Here is a 17,817-nt window from a genome sequence, read left to right on the forward strand (position 1 = left end):
CAAACTTCATTGAAATAAAGAAAACCCTGCATGAAAAATTATACTCATTCTCATGAACGTTTTACAAGCCATTCCATCTATTATTTCTGCCTGCTATTTCCCCAATATATACGGTTGGATGCTTTTTGTTGCTGGAAAACTGCATTACAATATCCAAAGTATCACTGTGCAAAGAGCAAAATTGACAGGTTCACATCAAAATGCAAACCAAGAGAACTTCTCCTTCATCCCACATTATTTTTATTATGTATTTTGTGGTTTTATATCTTTATTTTATTATGTGAACTGCCCTGAGACCCCCAGGTATATGGCGGTATATAAATTCAATAAATCATCATCATCTCCTCTACACAGAAGCAAGTCCTGCTGAATTCAACAGGGTTTCCTCTTGGGGGAAACGGGTAGAGAACTGTATCCTGAATAAGCTAAATTAGCATGAAGTGTGTGAGCAACGGAAAGGGCAGAAGAAGAACAGGAAACAAACTCTTGCACTGGATGTTCCACCACTTGTTTTCTTGCTGTTAGTGTTTTAGAGAACTAACAAGGTCCTCCTACTTCAAAAGCAGTCCACCAGGACTGTATCAGCAGTGACATTTGATATCTCATTCTACACCGTACCGTGCCAATTTCTGTTCGCTACCACAGAAGAAAACTGGCTCCCAATTAAAATGCCACCATCTGATATTAGGCCTCCCACGGGAAAGGTTTTCTTCCAGGCAAAAGAAAATCTCAAAATTTAAAGCCAGAAACTTGACTTATTACTGAAGCTGTTTGCAAAAATTAATTGACCCCTGAGCTTCAAGCACAAGTTTTAGCTTTTAATCCTCCCGTTTTAATCCTACGCCGTTTAGCTAAAATCTGATTTCCTATCTAAAAACCTGCATTTTCCTTAAAAGCAATGGCATTGAAACTAGAGGCTCAGGTGGCCTCAGTAGCTATGGCTGCCTATTTCCAGCTCCAGCTCCTTTTGAACAGAGATGACCTGGACATTGTACTCCATGCTCTGGTAACTTCCAGACGGGATCATTACAACGCATTATGCTGGACTCCCCTCCAAAGATAACTCAGAAAATTCAACTGGTCAAAAATGCAGTAGCCAGATTCCATTCAGAAAGCATACAGTCCCTGTGATAAAACAGCAGAACTGGTTGCCAGTTCATTTCCAGCTGTCGCACATTGGGTCAACATCTTCATTGAGCTATCCACTATGATCCTGAAGTCTTGTTTGTGGTCTGTCAGCACCAATTCATATCTCATTAGCATATGGGTTTTTGGTTGTTGTTTTTAAAAAAAGGGGTTGGGTTGTTGTTGTTTTTTGTGTCCCAATGTACATCACTTTAGATTGAATTGTATTTTCCATTTAACTGCCCATTCACCCAGTTTGGATAGATTGTTTTAGAACTCTCTGCAATCTTTTATTTTTAAGCATGATGAGCAATAGGCATCAGCAGTGATTAAATAATAAAGTAAAGGCAGCAAGCAGTGGGGAAACACCCTTTTAAAAAAGCCTGCTTCTCCGTTAAACAGTTTGTGACCAGAAGGACTACCTGCAACCATATGAATCTCCCTGTGCTGTAAGGTTAGTATCCAAGCTCTTCCTTGTGGGTCACCTTTAAAGATCAGTTAGACTGGCAGACACTAGGGATAGGGTCATATTAGTCCCTTCTCCAAGAATATACAGTTGGGCCCTTCAGTTGTAATATTAAATAAGACGTTGAAAACCCTCCTATTTCAATTAGCCATTACTTGATGTGAGGTTTGTTTCTATAGCTCTGGAAACGGCTTTATGAAGATTTATATTCTAACATTGCTATTTCATTAATCATGCCTTAATTTTAGTGGGTCTACTCAGAGTAGACTTACACTGAATACAACACACTGGGTGAGGTTTACATAACCAGCCCTATCAGTGGAAGCCTTGTGCAAGGACTTCCACTTGTGTGATGGGACTCCCCAATTGCATCCCTCCAAAATTGGCTTGGGGCAGTCAGGAGAACCCCTAGAACAGCATGAGGGGGTGGAAGGGATAGTTCTACCTGGCAAGCTGAAATCCTTGTATAGGTAGAACAACTGAAAGAGATGGTGGTGTTGTATTTCACCCAATGATTCCAATTTTCAATTGAAAAAACAAATTTACATTAGACCAAGTCAAAAATATTTAAATTCCATTCACCACTGGATATCATACAAAATAGATTCTGATGAAGTTTATCCAAAATTAAGTTAGCTTAATCTTCTTATTAAAATTTTAATATCCTGGTTTCAGAAATATTATGCACATTCATACTATATAATCTTAATATACTATGTTTTGCTATGTTTTTATATACAGTATACTGTTAGGCACCCAGAGTGGCTGGGGAAACCCAGCCAGATGGGCAGGGTATAAATATGATTATGATTATGATTAGCATCATCATCATCATACATTCTCTCTCAGGGATACAAAGTTTAGCCCTATAGCTAAACTCCCCCAAATGGCAACTCAAATCTCTGGTTTTAATTGGCTGCTGCTGACCAATTGCACTCTATTCCCTTTTGCCTATTACCTGATCCTCCTTTGCCTCCTTTTAGCATCACAGCCTCTGTCCTTTCCTACTTTGCCCTTAACTTTTCTGAAGACCAACTCAGGTACCAAGGCAATACAGAGGACAAACCCATTTCATCTGCTAGTGGAGCAAACCTATGCCAAAGTGAGGGTTATTTAAGGTAAGTCTAGCCTGGCTATACATGAAGAACTGCTGCCAAGGAACTATTCAGTACCACTGTTGAGAGCCAGTGTGACGTACTGAGTAAAATGTTGGACACGGGCAAAAGAGACCCGGGTTCAAAACTCCCCTCAGCCATGAAACTCATCGAGTGACCTTGGGCCAGCCACTGCCTCCCAGTTTAACCAATCTTGTGTTAATACAGTACAGTGGACAAAATCCATCAGCCCCTTGGAAGAATAAAAACATGCTATTAAACTCAAGCTAGTCTATATTTTCTATCTAAAGTTGTTTTGGCTTAAAATAAAAGATTGTACTGCTTAATAGAAGAATTCTGTCTTCTGATGGAGGACAGAATGTTACTTTGTCTGTGCTTAAGATGCTAATCATGCATCCATCACCTGCTGAAGAAAATTATATCTCTATTGCCAGGTACAGTACTGGCAGTTAAAATAAATCTTTAGTTTACGTTGAAAGGCAGGGGGTACAAAGAGAAGCGGCCAAAACTCAAAGTGAAAAAGGACAAGGATTCAATCCAGTTACGCACCCTGTTTTACAGAACAATCAGCTGAATAGTTTCAGTCAAGGTCTCAGCTTTCAAAATATGTAGGAGAAATCTTAGGGGGTCGCATATATTAATGGAGCTTTAGGTCTTCCATGAAGGTACCAGAAGTCATAAATCTATCCTGCAAGCCAATATTGCTCGATCCAAAAACGAAACAAAAATCAGTGATAGATCTGATTTTGATTGGGTAACAATTTTCAAAATAAATAAATGCAGGCAAACAGTTGCAGCATGTGAGGCTTCCACAAATCTACTAGATAAGTCAACAGCGACATTTGCCTTCCCCTCACTCCAACAGCTACTCCTGTCCCACAGCCCAAGCAGAAAGATTTGCTCTGCAAACTCTCCATTACAGTGGTACCTCGGGTTAAGTACTTAATTCGTTCCGGAGGTCCGTTCTTAACCTGAAACTGTTCTTAACCTGAAGCACCACTTTAGCTAATGGGCCTTTCTGCTGCCGCCGGGCCGCCGGAGCCCAATTTCTGTTCTTATCCTGAAGCACTATTTCTGGGTTTGCGGAGTGTGTAACCTGAAGTGTATGTAACCCGAGGTACCACTGTACTTGCAGAGAACTTGGAAGAAATAGATTTTGCTCTCCCTTCAGTAGAAGCCCAATGTGAAGCCTAAGGAAACACCTCTCCCTTCCCTTGAGTTCTTGGCACATGCCACAACACTTGGGGGGGGGGGGAGGTGGCAATTAAGAGCCAAAACAAAAGCCAAGCCAAAGATACATGGCTCTTTGTTCATAGAACTATAATAATTTCAGAGAACTGACTCGAATTTGCAACAATTGCTTTATCAAATGTTTCTCTGCTGGATGAACAGTTTTGCTTATTTAACACATAGCAGTAACTCCTCGCAGCAGAGAAAAGAGAAAACAGCCTCAATAAATTGCTTTGTGTCGGTTACTGCAGTCAACATGCAATGCAAGGAACTTTGGCATCTAAAATCAGAGGCGAGTGAAGCAACCATCAGGACATGCCCAAAGTGTTGGCAAGTAAAAACCACCACTTGGCCACTTGATGATGCACTATATTCCTTAACTATTAAGGATGATTAAGTACGGTAAGTTCTGAAAGTTCTATTTTTCCCCAGGCTGAAATCCACCAGTAAGTCACAATAGATGGGGTATAGATGCTCTGCAACCGAAGCATACCTAATGTTTGTATAAAAGCTGTTTATCTTTGAAGACACAACATTCGTTCTGTGGTTTGCTATGCTGTTAGTGAAAACTATAAATTCACCTCCAGAGCTTACGCACTGAATACAGGGAAAGTCTCCAGCACAGACGAACTGGACAGGCAGGTTTTCATAGCTTGCATAACAAAATGACTGAAACCAGCATACTCAAGGACAGAAGTCAAGGACTGGATGGTTGGTTTTGCTATACAGATATAATTACAGTTGCACAAGCAGGTGTACTGAAACTGTAGAGAGAAAGAGAAGACAAAGGAGAAAAGCAGAACAACATTGACAGCAGGAAGTCAATGGCCTTTTAATCTGAGGGGGGGGCGTTATTGTTTTGTTCATTGTTATGGTGTGTATTTTTGTGTTTTTATATTGTAAACCGCCCTGTGATCATCAGATGTAGGGCAGTATAGAAAATTTTAAAATAAATAAATTGTTGAATGCACCAGGTAGTGATGCCATTAGTTTCATTTAGTGTAATAATGTATTAAGTGGTGAGAGTATCAGGCCATGAATGCTTACTCACTGTAGTACAGAGGTGGGTTCATAAAGAGAACAGAATTGCAGAGTCTGCCATCATTTGCACTGTACTTGTACAAATTGATAAAACTTCTCACACATACATGCATTCCTTCCCCATATTTTGTTCACCGTTTCCCCCTTTCCTAAAAAAAGGAAATATACTAAAACATTTGGATATATTATTGTAAAAGCTGAACATATATGCATCATGAATACGGATAGCAAGGATGCAATCCAGTCATACTTTGTGTTGTGACGTGGGGTTTGTGATTTCAGCTCTCTTGACATGCTGGAGACAGCTCTCTAGTAACACTTCTTTATTAAAGCAACAAGACTGAGACTTGAGGAGGGGAGAGCTACATTTATAGGGACAGGGAACTAGCTAGAAAGGATACATTTTGGAGGGAACAATATCAGGCAATCTCAGTCCTGCCTTTTGGAGGCAACCAATAAGACAGAGGATCCAAATACAGTAGCTTAAATGAACCAATAATAGCTGTACCCTCTGGAACCAAAAGGCAGTTACTTTACCCTAAAGCAAATACAGACAGTAATAATACAGATATAAAATCCTTTGACTCAATACACAACACTTTGTATGAATTCATATTTCAGGAACTAACAGTCCTACTAGTAACAGTGTGCATATGGAAGGATTACTTGCCTTAAAGATTTTCAAACAGCCCTGTCTCCTCTTTCAAAAGTGCTTATTTGAGAGAGGAAAGGAAATATTGCTTTTTAAAAATAAAACAAAGCTAAGTAAGTATAGTGTTATGTTGTCTGCCATAAGCATGCTGAGAACTGAACATTCTGTACGCAACCATGTGTTTTGTCAGTTGTTTATTATTTTATTTGTTTTGGTATGTTACAATCTCAGCTGGAAGGAACATCAGGGAACCAACCTTGAAAATGTCAATTTGTTGTGTTCTGAATATCCATAATTCAGAAAGCTAAAGGTGGGCAACCTGCGTACACCAAATTTGTGCAGGATTCTGGACTTACAGTCTCTGAAATTGTAGGCTGCAGTCCTAACCCTGGAAGTAAGCTCATTAAATAGAACTCCTGAGTTATCTACTAGGATTGGCTACACAGATGTGTTAACAATATACAGTCGTACTTTGGTTTTCGAACAGCTTAGTTCCCAAACATTTTGGCTCGTGAACGTCGCAAACCCAGAAGTGACTGTTCCGGTTTGTGAACTATTTTTCGAAGCCAAACATCCAACGGGGCTTCCATGGCTTCTGATTGGCTGCAGGAGCTTCCTGCAGCCAATCAAAAGCTGCGATTTGGTTTTCAAATGTTATAGAAGTCAAATGGACTTCCGGAACGGATTCTGTTCAACTTCCAAGGTACGACTGTACCATCCTATCAGCAGAAGGATTTCCCCATTTGTGCATCAGGACTTTTCCTTCTCTCCTCTCTGAGCATACACTAAGGTTACCAGATTTTTTTTCAATGAATCTGGGAACACTTTTCAACTTCCTACTAAATAAACTGATTTTGTCAGGGGATTGATTTGTAAATCCGGGGACTGTCCCCACGAAACAGGGACGTCTGGTAACCTTAGCATATACCCTGAGCCCTTCCCAAATCAGCTCCAGAGGGTTGGGGAAATATTTGCAACAGATTTGGGGGGCACGCAGGAGGAGGGAATGTTCCATTGCTCAAGCAGAAATCCTTAGCGCTACACTGGATTCCACCGTTAGTCTTTCAGGGAAGATACTCAGACCACCTGAACATTATTTTCACAGTCACACTTCATTATGCACTTTTAATGGCTTTTATGAAGCTATAAGTGAGGCTAAGCCGTCCTGAGCTCAACTCCCCATAGATCCAAAGTATTTCAGTCCCATGGCATATTGTAACCAAGTATAATATTTCATTAAATATCTTGCTCATACCAGCTTATTAAGTAGGGAACACACTAATTTTAGAAAACTGATTATCTAGTTCTTTCTAACATAGTGTTACTGCAGTTAAGGTCAGATTTTACACAGCAGCTATGGCAACAAATCTGCAATATGCCTTTGTCTACAATGCTGGAACTAGATTTATTTGCCGGAGTGTTCTACTTTATAGCTAACTCAGCCTTTTGGCATGGTTGCCCTCAGCCCTACCCAAAACATTATGTGCTTCTTTGCAAAAGTGAAGAAGGTTGGAGGAGGGAGGAGTTAAATAAGCTCCTTAAATACACACTCACCAATTTTAAACTGGCTACCACTGGTATTCATTGTTTCCCAGTTATTTAGAGGCAGATCTTGTCAATGTCTCCCTTCACCCTGCACAATGCCACCTTACAAGCATATTTCAAATCTACTCAGCAGGGATCACAGCTAGAGGCGGTCATGAAGCAAACTGGGTAGCTTTTAGGCCCTGCAGCACAACTTGATTCACAAGGGTTCACTTAACCCTAATTCTTAGGTAAGCATCATCGCATATGTGTTGTATGAAGGATGTCCCAGTTTCTATCTCCAGCTAGAAGGTATGCTACAGATGCCAAGCTGGCCTGGTATATGGCATGACTCTATGCTCTTAATATGACACAGTGCTCTCCTTTGTTCTGCATCGTCCTTCACACCCACACCACACATTGAAAGCAGCAGCACATTTAAAACACATTGCTTTCCCCCCAAAGAATCCTTGGAACTTTGGTTTAAGGGTGCTGGGAATTATAGCTCTGTGGGGGGGTTAAACTACATTTCCCAGGCTTATTTGAGGGAAGCCATGATTGTCAAAGTGGTATAACTGTGTCCTAAATGTACGGCACTGATGTCACCATTATCAGCCCCCTATCATAGCAAGCCATGCAAGCTATTTAAAAGTCAAAATGGAACAATACCACATATACTACTCCCTGAACACTTTCGATTTTTTTTTATTCTACTTGCTGTATCTTTCGCTCTATAAGACACACCAGACCACAAGACGCACCTAGTTTTTGGAGGAGGAAAACAAGAAAAAAAATATTCTGAATCTCAGAAGCCAGAACAGCAAGAGGGATCTCTGCGCAGTGAAAGCAGCAATCCCTCTTGCTGTTCTGGCTTCTGGGATAGCTGCGCAGCCTGCATTCGCTCCATTTCCCCTTACTTTTTAGGAGAGAGAAAGTGAGTCTTATAGAGCAAAAAATACGGTACGTTTGGAACCTATAGCTTTTTCATTCCTATTGTTTGAATATATCTCACTTTCATTTAAGAATAGAAATCAGCTGTTTACAAGGGCTAAAATGTTCAGTCATTCTAAATCATACTGTGTACGCTGCTTCAGGGAACTGCAGCAGTCCAGACACACCAAGTAACACATTTGCCTGTTTTTCTTTCAATTTGGGGAGATTTAGATGTTCAGAAATGCCAAATTAAACCTCCCATCTCTATGGCTCCCTAGGCTTCAATTTTATCACATTTGCTGCTGTCATCTCTGCTGCAGCTTGTATTTCAAAGTAACAAACGTGCAGTACCTTTACAGTTTATTTCCATACTGGAGAAAAAGGATCCATTAAAAAGGAACTTAAATGCTTACTGCCACATTGATGTTTAACATTTGTGGCCCTCCAGACATCCTTGGACTCCATCTCTCATTGGCCCCAGCCCAAATGACCAATGGTCAAGGATGAGGAGAGTTGGAGGCCAACAGCTAGAGGACCAGTTGTTTCTCATCCTGCTTTAAAAATTGTGCTTTGTGTATGCATGTTGAATATTTGGAGAGGACAGCAGCAAGAATAAATAAATATATACAATATGGTGGATATGTTGCCCTTCCTTCTCGTAAGTCTAGAAAGAAACGAACTTCAAGGAAGATGTTCAATTCCCACAAAGTTGTAATCTGAGGGAATGCAGCCCCAGTTCATGTGGCAGTCTAAGCTCACTAAAGGCAGATGAAATAGAAGAAGAGGAAAGCTTTAGCATCTAACATTATTAACATCAAAGTCAACATCAGCAAGGTTAGACCTAAGCTGAAAATTTGTTAGTGGATATGCACAAGACATTTGATTTGATTTTGTTTTCTCAAGTCCTATATCTCTATGCATTGCACTCTTCATCCAAGGAGCTCTACCTACATTTCTTAAGTGGCTTCCTTGAAGGTAGGTCACGGGAAGTGCACTTCAGTACAGGAACTGCATCATGTCCCTCCAGGCCATTCTCTCAGCGTAACATTAGCATCACCATGACACCACCCAAGGAGAAGTTCATAACACTTCAGAAATTTCCCATGTGGTCAGACAAGAAAGCATCAATCTACCCAAGTTTCTGGAAACACATCATAAAAATATGAATAGGGCTGAACTGAAAAGTCAGAGATTCAAAAATTTAGTATGCAAAGCCAACCCATGGTTTCAAAATGATAAATTTCCCCCTCTTCCTTTCAAAAACTAGCAGAGGGGCCCAAACATGTTGAAAATGGAATCAAAGTACAGTATAATCTGAACTGCTAAGTTTAAAGATACATTAAATACTTGTGTTGGAGGCCACAAACTTGCACCATAATAGTTTATGGAATGTTTTAGCAAACAATGCTTAAGCCTTTGCAGAAAAATACCTACCAGAGATCTAACCTTGTAATGAGTCTAGACTTATTGGGATTCTGACAGTTATAAAGTTCTGTTTTACCCTGAATGAGCCAGAAATGCAAACATGTTATCCACGGAAGCCTATTACATATAAACCCAAGAGTCGTTTTGATATCTAAGGGGATTTTGTCAGTCGGCTAGACTAGCATCTGAGTCAGAGAGCAGCCTAATATGGAGATAACTCTGGTCCTCTAACTTGGACCTAGAGCATACACTGCACTCCTATAGAAGCCAGTGACATCATTCACAAGTCTCCAGTTTCATCTAGAAGGCTACAAGTTGGTAAACCAATTGTCAGTGCCACACAGAATGTGTTGTGACCTACTATGATTGTGATGTAACAGCCATAGAGATGGTAGTGATGAGACAAATCACATCATGTCTCAAACTGGGGAAATTGTAGGGAGTGTTTGAACTTTCACTATGCAATCATTTCAAGGTTCCCTGACGTCACAGTGATCTTGGGGCAGAAGGAACGAGAAGCAAACTTGTCGCTCCCTTAGCTTGCCAAATAATTGCCCAGCAGCCAATGTTGCTATATTCACCCATGGCCTTCAGAGTACATAGCAACATGAATCAGATACTAGCCCCACAAAGATAAAAACTGCCGAGCATGTTTAAAAAGGACACAGTAAGAATACTGAGAAGTCAGGAGTATGCAGCTATAGCCTCTGTGGTCAATCAGCAGGTCTGCTGGAAAAACCTATAGACTTCTGGGTTCATTGTCCAATTTGTAGTAGGAAATCTGTGTGTGTGTGTGTGTGTGTGTGTGTGTGTGTGTGTCTGCTAAACTTTTGACATGGCCCTAAACTTCTTTTGATTTCAGAATCTAGTAAACTGTGCATGAAGCACAAAGCTAAGCAGAATTTTCCATGCTATCTAGCATTTTGACACCTCTCCAAAATATGTATATTTTTTTTTTGTTTAGACACTCAACAGTAGTTATACCCTACTAAGCAGGCATTATTTAAAACAAAAACAAAAAACAAAACTGTGTGATACCAGTATTTGGAAACCTCAGCAAACATGGTATGGTTTGGTGTCAAAGAGCCAAACAGAATTGAAAACTACTTGCCATAAGTTTGGCTATGAGGATTTTCCTCATTATATACATTTCATGGACTCCATCCTTCCAACAACATGCTTTAAAAATTGTGTCACTTAGCAACATAAGGCGCAATTGACTCTAAATCAACCATACTAGGCACAAGTTCATAGAAAGAGTTTCTGTAAGCCAGACTATGTGATGAACATTTCTGTCACAATAGATCTCCAAGGGAGAAAGAAATGGTTTACTTATGGAATTATCCATTAGATACAGAGAGCCATGCGGTGCATGTTACTGAAATAAAGGGAAGCACCACAAATAAATTACCAGCTTCTGAAGGTCTCATCACCCTAGATCCCTATCACAACTGAAGAAAACTGTTAACATTCCAGCACAAAGATGCTCTACGACCTTCTTCCTGGACAGCTGATGGCAACAGGTCTCCACAAGCCTTGAGGAAATAATGCCAACTCCCACTCACAACCAGGTGGTTGCATGCTGCTAGAAACACCTTGCAGAATGGTCCACAAAGTGCTTAGATCATCCTTTTAAGACACCAAAATACTGCCATACTTTAGGGCTGCAAACTAGACTGAAGGTGCTTTGGAAATTTTGGTTCCAAGTGTGTTCATGTTAAGAATGTTAAGATACTAAGGAGTACAGAATGTTAAGATACTAAGGAGTTTAGAGGAAACCAGATCAAGGAAGGCATTATGATTTAGTAGGAAATTGTGGAAAAATTCATCATAATCAGTTGGAACATATACCCAAGTCTCACAGCCAGGGATGTGGCAGTTACAAGGTGAGGTTCACCCATAAATTCTGCAAGTTAATATATTCATGAATGCAGAACCCCTACATTATGGAGCCACAAACTACTACAGCTTAAGAATAGCTGAACAGGTTTTTGTTGTTGTTGTTGTTGTTTTTAAAAGGAAGCAATGATCTGGCTTGCTTGTGATGCATGGTTTAGTATGGAGGAGCAAATCTGTGGGTTCCTAGAGAAAAAAAATAACCATGGGCAATGTACTCCTGTCCAGGTCCTGCTCCTGCAGAACCACCCAAGGCTAATCCATGGTTTGGCTCAGCATTATACCTGGGCTCATGGTTTGCTTCACTTCAGAGAAACCACAAGTTGTAACCAAGGTTTGTCCTTGTTTTATTCCTCATAGTTTGTCTACAGCAAGACCAGGATTCTGATAAACTGCTAAGCCCCAGGTAGCATGGTAGCTCAAGCAGCAGCAGCAGGATTAGTGGGGGAATGCAGTGGCCAAGAGTTTCTCTCTGAGAACCTGCATGTTTGCTCTTTCACACTAAACTGTGGTTTGGCTTCACATTACGTGCTACCTGAGAAACAGGCTTAAACTCACAATATTGCCTTGTGTTTGTCAAGAGTTCTGAAAGCTACAGGGGAGGTAAATGAAATAAGCTTATTATTCCACACGTTATTTAAAATACACAAATAGTTAAATATGCCACTGTAAAGGTTAACATTGCAATCCATTTCAAAATTACCTAAGAGTAAGTAAAAAATGATTTATTTATTTATTTTCTATATTACCCTATACCCAAAGGTCTCTGGGCGGTTCACATGAATAATCAAATACATAAAATCAAAACGAAAACAACCACCAAATTAAAAATCCCCAGAAGAGCCAGCATTTTTAAAAGGGCATAGGAAAGGCCTGGTTAAAAAGGAATTCAAAGGAACTTTAGCAGGCATAACAACAGACTGTAAAAGGCACCAAACTCAGCAAACCTGGGCTGCAATCCAATACCCAATTACCCAAGAATAAGTCCCACTGAACTCACCTGGGCTTACTTTTGAGAGGACAAGTACAGGATTGTGCTGTTATTATGGCAGAGACAAAAGCCTGATCAGGATCCTACTAGTATGATATAATGGTAAGCACTGGAGCAGAATATTGGATTCCAGGGTTCAAGTCTGCCCTCAGCCATGAAACCTGTTGGGTGACCTTGAGGCAGTCACTGCCTCTCAGCCAAACTCATATCTCACAGGGTTTTTGTGAGGAAGAAATGGAAAGAAAAGAACCATGCACAGCATACTGAGTTCCTTGAAGGAATGGTGGGATTAAAAATGTAATAAATCAGAAACCTCCTGTTGCAGTGAGTATGTCAGACGTTAAGGTTGCAGCAACACAGCCAGCTCTTGTAGAATTGAACAATATGTAGAACAGAGTTGCCAGCAACAGAGAGCCCTCATGCAAAATACCTGCATAGAATTAACTCTAGTGGTGGCAGGAATGGGCAAATTTGTCAACTTCGCTTTCTTTTTCCAAGGGGCTATTCAAATCAACAGTAGCTAAAAAGAAATAAAACACTGAGAAGTGTACAATGAAGGTGCCTGCCTGATATCAATAGGCAGTGAGATCTAAACTATGTATGCTTCCACATTAAAAGATCAATTTCTTACAAGTGCAGATTAAGTATGATGTACTATACTTGTAAAAGGGAAGCGGGTGGCGCTGTGGGTTAAACCACAGAGCCTAGGACTTGCCAATCAGAAGGTTGGCAGTTCGAATCCCCATGACGGGGTGAGCTCCCATTGCTCGGTCCCTGCTCCTGCCAACCTAGCAGTTCGAAAGCAAATCAAAGTGCAAGTAGATAAATAGGTATAGATAAATAGGTACTGCTCCGGCGGGAAGGTAAACGGCATTTCCGTGCACTGCTCTGGTTCTCTAGAAGTGGCTTAGTTATGCTGGCCACATGACCCGGAAGCTGTATGCCAGCTCCCTCGGCCAATAAAGCGAGATGAGCGCCGCAACCCCAGAGTCAGTCACGACTGGACCTAATGGTCAGAGGTCCCTTTACCTTTACTATACTTGTAACAGCACAAGTTCTGCAAAATAGGGCATTTTGTATGTAATTTTCACTAATATAATGCACACATTATGCTAGTATATGCATTTTTGTACACATTAATTGCAAAATTCGGAGAAGTACAAATTCCAATAGATGGCTGTGTCGTCATATTTCAGACGGTGAAAATTAGGTAAGTTTGCCTTTAAATGCAAACTGAACTGAATTTCTCTCTTATCTCTAATTAATAGGATAAATTATCATAACCAAAAGGAAAGCAGAATTGAACAGATATCATTAAAAAAAACACCTCTTAAACCATCTCACATTTCGACCAATTTCCTGATTTGATAAAATACAAATTCTTAACACAATAATTTAAGATTCACATGAACAAGAAGTCATCATGGAGACAAAAAGAGCCTTCCAAGTCTTATTCTGCCAGGGAAGAAACTCAACAACCACTCATTTTCATATCCCAAACAGACTCATGGATAATTACAAAGGTGCCATGTCTGAATCTGCTAGTATGCTAGTCAAGCAGTACGCTGCTGAAACACACACACGCATGACAGCGCAGATAAAAAGCAATGCCAGCTTCTTTGGAATAATTCTGTACTGCTGAAAGCAATGCAGATAATAAAGGGACCATCTTTCCCTCCCTCCGCCTCATCTAAAGAAATGAGACTCTACATTTTATGCAGTAGCATATAAGTGTTAGCATGTTTCTTTTAACAAAGACATGAAGCTCGAACAACATGCCTGCAACTGGGAATCCTAATTTGACTGTAGCTGCCCAATACTTGTTCATAGGTCATGGGAAGCAACAATGCACCCCACTACTTTTTTACAGTGAAAACTGCTTATATTGAAGGATAAAGGTGTTGATTAGTTTTGCCAATGGAGTCAACCCTGTGCTCCCACCAGTGCCCCCAAAACACCACCTCACCATGCTAGGATGCAGCAATGACATCACTAGGGTCCACAGGTTATCAATAATTACTTCCATTGTTGCCTCTTAGTAATCTATAGTGTTCTATATTCCATCAAAGCACTTATTCTCTTCAGACACATGAACACACACATGGAAGTGTGAGAATATATGGGAATCAAATAGGTGTGGTGAGCTTTGGGTTCACATGGTCTTTCCTCCCATCTCCTTTTTTTCCACAGCTATAAATGGAAACTGTAGGCTTCCAGGGTTTTTTTTAACAAACCACAGCCCGCCGTTTTGTTTGAATTAATGGAAGTGTGGCTTGTCCAAAAAGCCACAGTTTGAACCTGGTTTGCTCTCACCAAGTTTAACCCCCTCCTTCTCCAGTTTCAGATACAACGAGAACTGTTTGTGTAAAGTGGAAGTGAAAACTTCTCATTGTGCCCTTTGATGCATGAAAGGAGGAGGGTGGAGTGGGGTGGGGTGGGGTGGGGTGGGGAAGAGAAGCACACAAACCCAAGACTTGGTGCAGCTTGTTCACATAGTAAGAAAACACATGATATCTAGTTACATTTGAAGTGGGCATTGCAGAGTTCCCTACTGAGTTAGACCTTGCATTTCCTCCAGCAATTACTAAGCATGTGTCCAAACCATTAGCTCTAAATCATAAACAATGCTTCATACAGTACTACTACTACTACTACTACTACACAGAGGTAGTTTCTGCATTATTATTCTTATTATTATTAGTAGCAGCAGCAGCAGCAGTAGTAATAGTAGTAGTAGTAGTAGTACACCCTCAGCTGGGATTAATAACCCAAGTACAGGTTGCTTGAAAACAAGGTGTGAAGCTACTGTGTTATGCATGAAACAGCAATTACACCCCCCGCTCCCTGTGTATCTCACTATATGATGATCTTTTATTTCCATTTAGTCTGAAGCACCCCATTAAACATCCACCCACTCACATCTCCTTTAAGTACTCAGGTTCCATCAACACAACATTGGTTTAATTTTGTGTGGAACACATAATTCCACCACTGCAGTGCAACCAAATCAGTGCACACATAATTTTGTAGGATGGTTGGTTGGGGGGGGGAATCTATCATACTAAGATGGTCCAAATAAAATGTGTTTCACCTAGGAATATAGGATATAAATGCCTTAGTGGACACTCCTTGGAAGAGAATTTAACAGTTGTGTGTTTATTCAAGAGTCCTCTTTTATAAACCAAAGACCAGAGTGTTTTTTCATTGAAAATCAAAGTCCAATGAGAATACCCAGCAGCATCACTAATTCAGTTAATATCCCCATGGAGGATGATTGAATTCAGTCACTTCAAAGTGCCAGAAGGAGTAAATAAAACACATTAAAAAAACTATAACAAGTTTTGCCTCAAAAAAGAAGACCAAGTGTTATATCTCCATTTTACTTTTGTGAACTGAAAAGTTGCTGTTTAAAAAGAACTAGGTTAATTCCCGTGACAAAGCCCACTATTTGCAAAAATAAAATAAAAATCTAAAGGAGAAAGGTTGTAAGTTCACAACACACTGCTGAGATTAAGCCAAGAGTCATGTCTGAGTCAGTCAATGGTCTGCCAACCCATCTTTTTTTGCTTGTTTATTCAATACTAGAATGAGTATTATCCTTCACACCTGGAGAAAAGCAAGTGAAACTACACAGACATCCTGTTAGTCACAAAGATGTCTTGTTGCACATTCTCAAATTTATGTGGATTCTTAGAAGAGGTAAGTCAGTCTGCTAAAGTACAATAAAAACAAATGTGCAAGGCTTCTTCAAGGCAATACTCTTTGTATTGGCAACCAACACCAACTTTGGAGCCTCAACCCAAAAGACAAAACACCATTATATTGCAAACAAATAACCAAAACTATTGTTTCATGTGCGCAGCTGTTATTTTGGACAAGCTAGACCCACGTACAAAAAGGAGTATCGTATCAACATTTCAGCAGATGGCTGAGAAATCTCACCTCTGAATTTTTTGGGAGGGTTGTTAAGGTCCCCTGTTTCTGGCTGTACAACACACCGGTCATCCACAAGTCTGAAAGAGAGAGAAAATGGAAAACATTTAAAAGATTGTCAGAAAACTGCCCTAGCTTTCCGTGGGATTGGGAACCCTGGGGAAAAATCAGCACTCCAATAATTTGTAGTCATGCAAATTCTGTTTAGACCTAATAGGTTAGAGGCAAGGACAATAGGCTCAAACCTACTCTTCATCACACCTACAGTGGACAAATGATTGCTGCATGAATAGGTTAACACCCTGGATTGCACCACACTAAATGTTTGGAAGCCTTATGCAGCAAAGAAGAATGAGCACAGTAGAAGCAGATGGTAGGGTGGGATGGCTTCACTCACTTGGCCTCTGGCTGATCACATCACTGCTGCTTATGAGGAAGGGGAAGAGAAGGCAGCCTTGAGTTTGGCATGGTGCAAATGAACTGGGGGAGCCAATTAAGCACCTGACCTTGCTGCCCCCTGTACCCTCTCTACCTTTGGGTAAGGTAAGCATCAGCAGCAAGGCTGACTGCTGCTGCACCACACCATCTGCTACTGGAGCATAGTTTTATCCAAAAACTGAAGTCCCACAGAAGGCAGGGAACCAGTGACATGAAAAAAATGGCTAGTGAAGTTTAAAGGAAAGTTTACATTTCACAAGATTTTGAGCTACACAGAATTGACTGTCCCTTTTACCATCTTCCTTAAAAAAATGTTGAACTAAAACCCAGAGTCACTGTTCAAAAGTCACCTTTCTTCCAACATCAGAGTGGAGTTCATTTTCTTCCTGCTGCGCAACACATAGATACTGTCAACCTTGTTAAGCATAAAATAATAGTCTCAATAAAATGGGTTAAGTATATAAGTCAAAGTTTAATGTGGTCAGTAAAGTGTGTGTGTGTGTGTGTGTGTGTGTGTGTGTGTGTGACTTTTCCATTTGATTAAACATGCAGATTCATCTTCTGTTAAGTGGGGAAATGAGAGATCAGGTCCCTGATCCTTAGATGGATTGGAAAACAAAAACCAAAATATTCAGTATCAAAACTCCAGGTCATTTTTTACATCAGAGGCATTGTTCATAAGTACATGGTAACATGTACCATCTTCAAGGTACACGGTACTGGTTTTAAGACACTGAGCTAGTCCAGCACACTTTATGAATAACTTTATGAATTCATTTCAAGATTCTGTGAGGCTGATGATGTACCCAAATAATTACTGTGCTCATTATGACCCTGAACAAAATTAAATTTTGTTCAGTACCGCTTCCTGTGTCTCCTGCTCAGTGACAGGTAGGCTACCATCCAACAGATTTACGGCATGGTGGGGGGGGCGGGGCGGAGAAAGATCCGGATATTTGCCGTGTACTTCCTGGACCCAGAAAGACGCAGAGAAGTTGTAGTAAATGCAACAGTTTTATTGAAACAGGCCCAATGCAAACTGTAAATG

General features: G+C 40.4%; 1 protein-coding gene across 8 annotated transcripts in view; it reads right to left on the bottom strand.

Moving 5' to 3' along the window:
- Positions 1–17,817, bottom strand: part of ITPR1 (inositol 1,4,5-trisphosphate receptor type 1) — a 215,470-nt gene that overhangs the window by 168,138 nt on the left and 29,515 nt on the right. For all 8 annotated transcript variants that reach the window (XM_081852239.1, XM_081852234.1, XM_081852236.1 and 5 more), the window contains one exon: positions 16,341–16,411. In XM_081852239.1, the coding sequence (XP_081708365.1) occupies positions 16,341–16,411 (71 nt within the window). The remainder of the gene's footprint in view (positions 1–16,340; positions 16,412–17,817) is intronic.

Source organism: Podarcis erhardii (genome assembly GCF_964252035.2).
Source record: "Podarcis erhardii genome assembly, chromosome: 2".
In the NCBI taxonomy this organism is placed as follows: Eukaryota; Metazoa; Chordata; class Lepidosauria; order Squamata; family Lacertidae; genus Podarcis; species Podarcis erhardii.